Below are 1,980 nucleotides of genomic sequence, written 5' to 3' on the forward strand. Positions count from 1 at the left end.
GACCATGGACTGTTTTTTTTTAATTCTCACTTTTAATAAAAGTGCATCATATTTTCAAGCTTTGAGTGATATTGAATTAAGCATGTTAAAGCATGGAATATACTTGGCCTTGCCCAATTGTGAAAAATAAATTGAACATTTGTGATTTAAGTACTGTGTGTTTCTTTACCTGCCCATTTCAAAATACATATTTAGAATTTTTCCAAAGAATTAAGATTATTATCAGCTGAACTCAGGCATGATGTGTGAATCCAATTACAGTACAAACCAGTACAAAAACCCAGTCCACATGTACCATAATATATTTCAAGATCTTTCATATTAGGTCAAGCTAACTTGGCCTTTTTTTACTTTTCTTATAAAGATTTTCTTAACTTCTTCTGTTTTTAAACTGTAGAGTAAAGGGTTGATCATTGGCGGTAACAGGCTATACAGCATAATGATGGCTATTTGCAAATCAGCATTAAAGGTTATACCTATATTCGCAGCCAAGTAATTAAAACACCTGGGTAAGAAGAAGAGTGCAATTATAATAAGTTGAGAACTACATGTGGAAAAAACCTTTAGCCTCCCATGTGCACTTGATATTTGTAGGACAGCTAAAATAATACAGGAGTAGGAGAAAACAATAATGGCAAGAGATCCCAACAGTACTACCATGGCATAAACAAAAGCAGGAAAACTATATGGAGTCCTGTCAGTGCATGCAAGTCGGGTAACAGATACATGATCACAATAGCATTGAACAATGGTGTTGGCTCCACAGTAAGGGAGGGGGGAAGCCCGAACAACCATCATTATAATGCTAGAATGAGCAAAAATCCAGACTACAATGGACATAATTAATATATTTCTATTTGACATAATGGAATGGTAACGAAATGGGTAGCAGACTGCTATATATCGATCTATGGCCATTACAGCTAGTGTGTATGAATTGACCACACCAAAATAATGCACTAAGTACATCTGAAAAAAACAAGCTGCAAAAGAAATGGTCCCATCGTCGAACCAATATCGAGCAATGATCTTTGGTAAGGTGCATGTACTGAACAATACATCAGACAACACGAGGCTTATATAAATAAAATACATTGGTTTATGAAGACTTCTGTTTGTTGCAAACAACAGAAGAAAAATTCCATTCCCTATCAAGATGCACATATAAATTAAGAACATAAATGCAGATACAAGGGCATAGTAGTTAGGATGAAGTCCAGGAAAACCAACAATGAAAAAGTCCTTCACAAAGGTCATGTTTCCTCCTGACATTATCGGACGTCCTTAAAGAGAAAATTTCAGATTTACTGCAGATATATTCCAGCATCTTACAGCATGGGTGTACACTGTGTAAATTAATACAATTTACTTATAAATTAAAATGGTTAGAACATAAAAAAAAGCTTACATTTTTGTTATATTACATTTCTCTTTATTTTAGATAAATTTTGATATTACACTAGATTTCAAATTAAATGACAATGAAATAATTAATTATCAAAAGACATTAACACATTATGGATTCTCTCCATACCTTTACAGATTCATAGCACATCAGGAAATGTGTCCGTGCTCCAGGGCAATTTATTTATCTTAACACATAGTGTACATGTCACATGTACAGTAAATCTCCTGAGACATGTGTAAGAAGCTACCTTTTAATCTCTAAAAATAGTGTAAATAAGCCATGTTATGAGACATCCTTACTGACAATTTTGTTGGGACTGTTGCCAAATAATAAAAATGATAACTAGTCCTTTTTTCATGTAAATTAGAGCATTAATGAAGCATAACATAAAATTACTGGTCAGGTTAAACACAGATGGCTGGTGGTAATATTTGATGAGTGGGCTAACGTCTAATATCATTCAATAGGCCCTCTATTGCAGCTGACAATACCCCTGCTGGTGAAATACCAGCCCTGAAGAATAAGGGGCTAATGGTGGGTGTAATTGAGGCCCTGGGAACAGTGACTGATGC

At 34.5% G+C, this 1,980-nt stretch overlaps 1 protein-coding gene across 1 annotated transcript; it reads right to left on the reverse strand.

Annotated features, from left to right (window-relative positions):
* Nucleotides 1-321: 321 nt before the first annotated feature.
* On the reverse strand, nt 322-1,272 carry LOC128635261 (olfactory receptor 2AT4-like). The gene has a single exon (XM_053687212.1). It carries the CDS (start codon nt 1,270-1,272, stop codon nt 322-324), a length of 951 nt encoding a protein of 316 aa, XP_053543187.1.
* Nucleotides 1,273-1,980: the final 708 nt, after the last annotated feature.

Source organism: Ictalurus punctatus, chromosome 17, assembly GCF_001660625.3.
Source record: "Ictalurus punctatus breed USDA103 chromosome 17, Coco_2.0, whole genome shotgun sequence".
Lineage (NCBI taxonomy): Eukaryota > Metazoa > Chordata > Actinopteri > Siluriformes > Ictaluridae > Ictalurus > Ictalurus punctatus.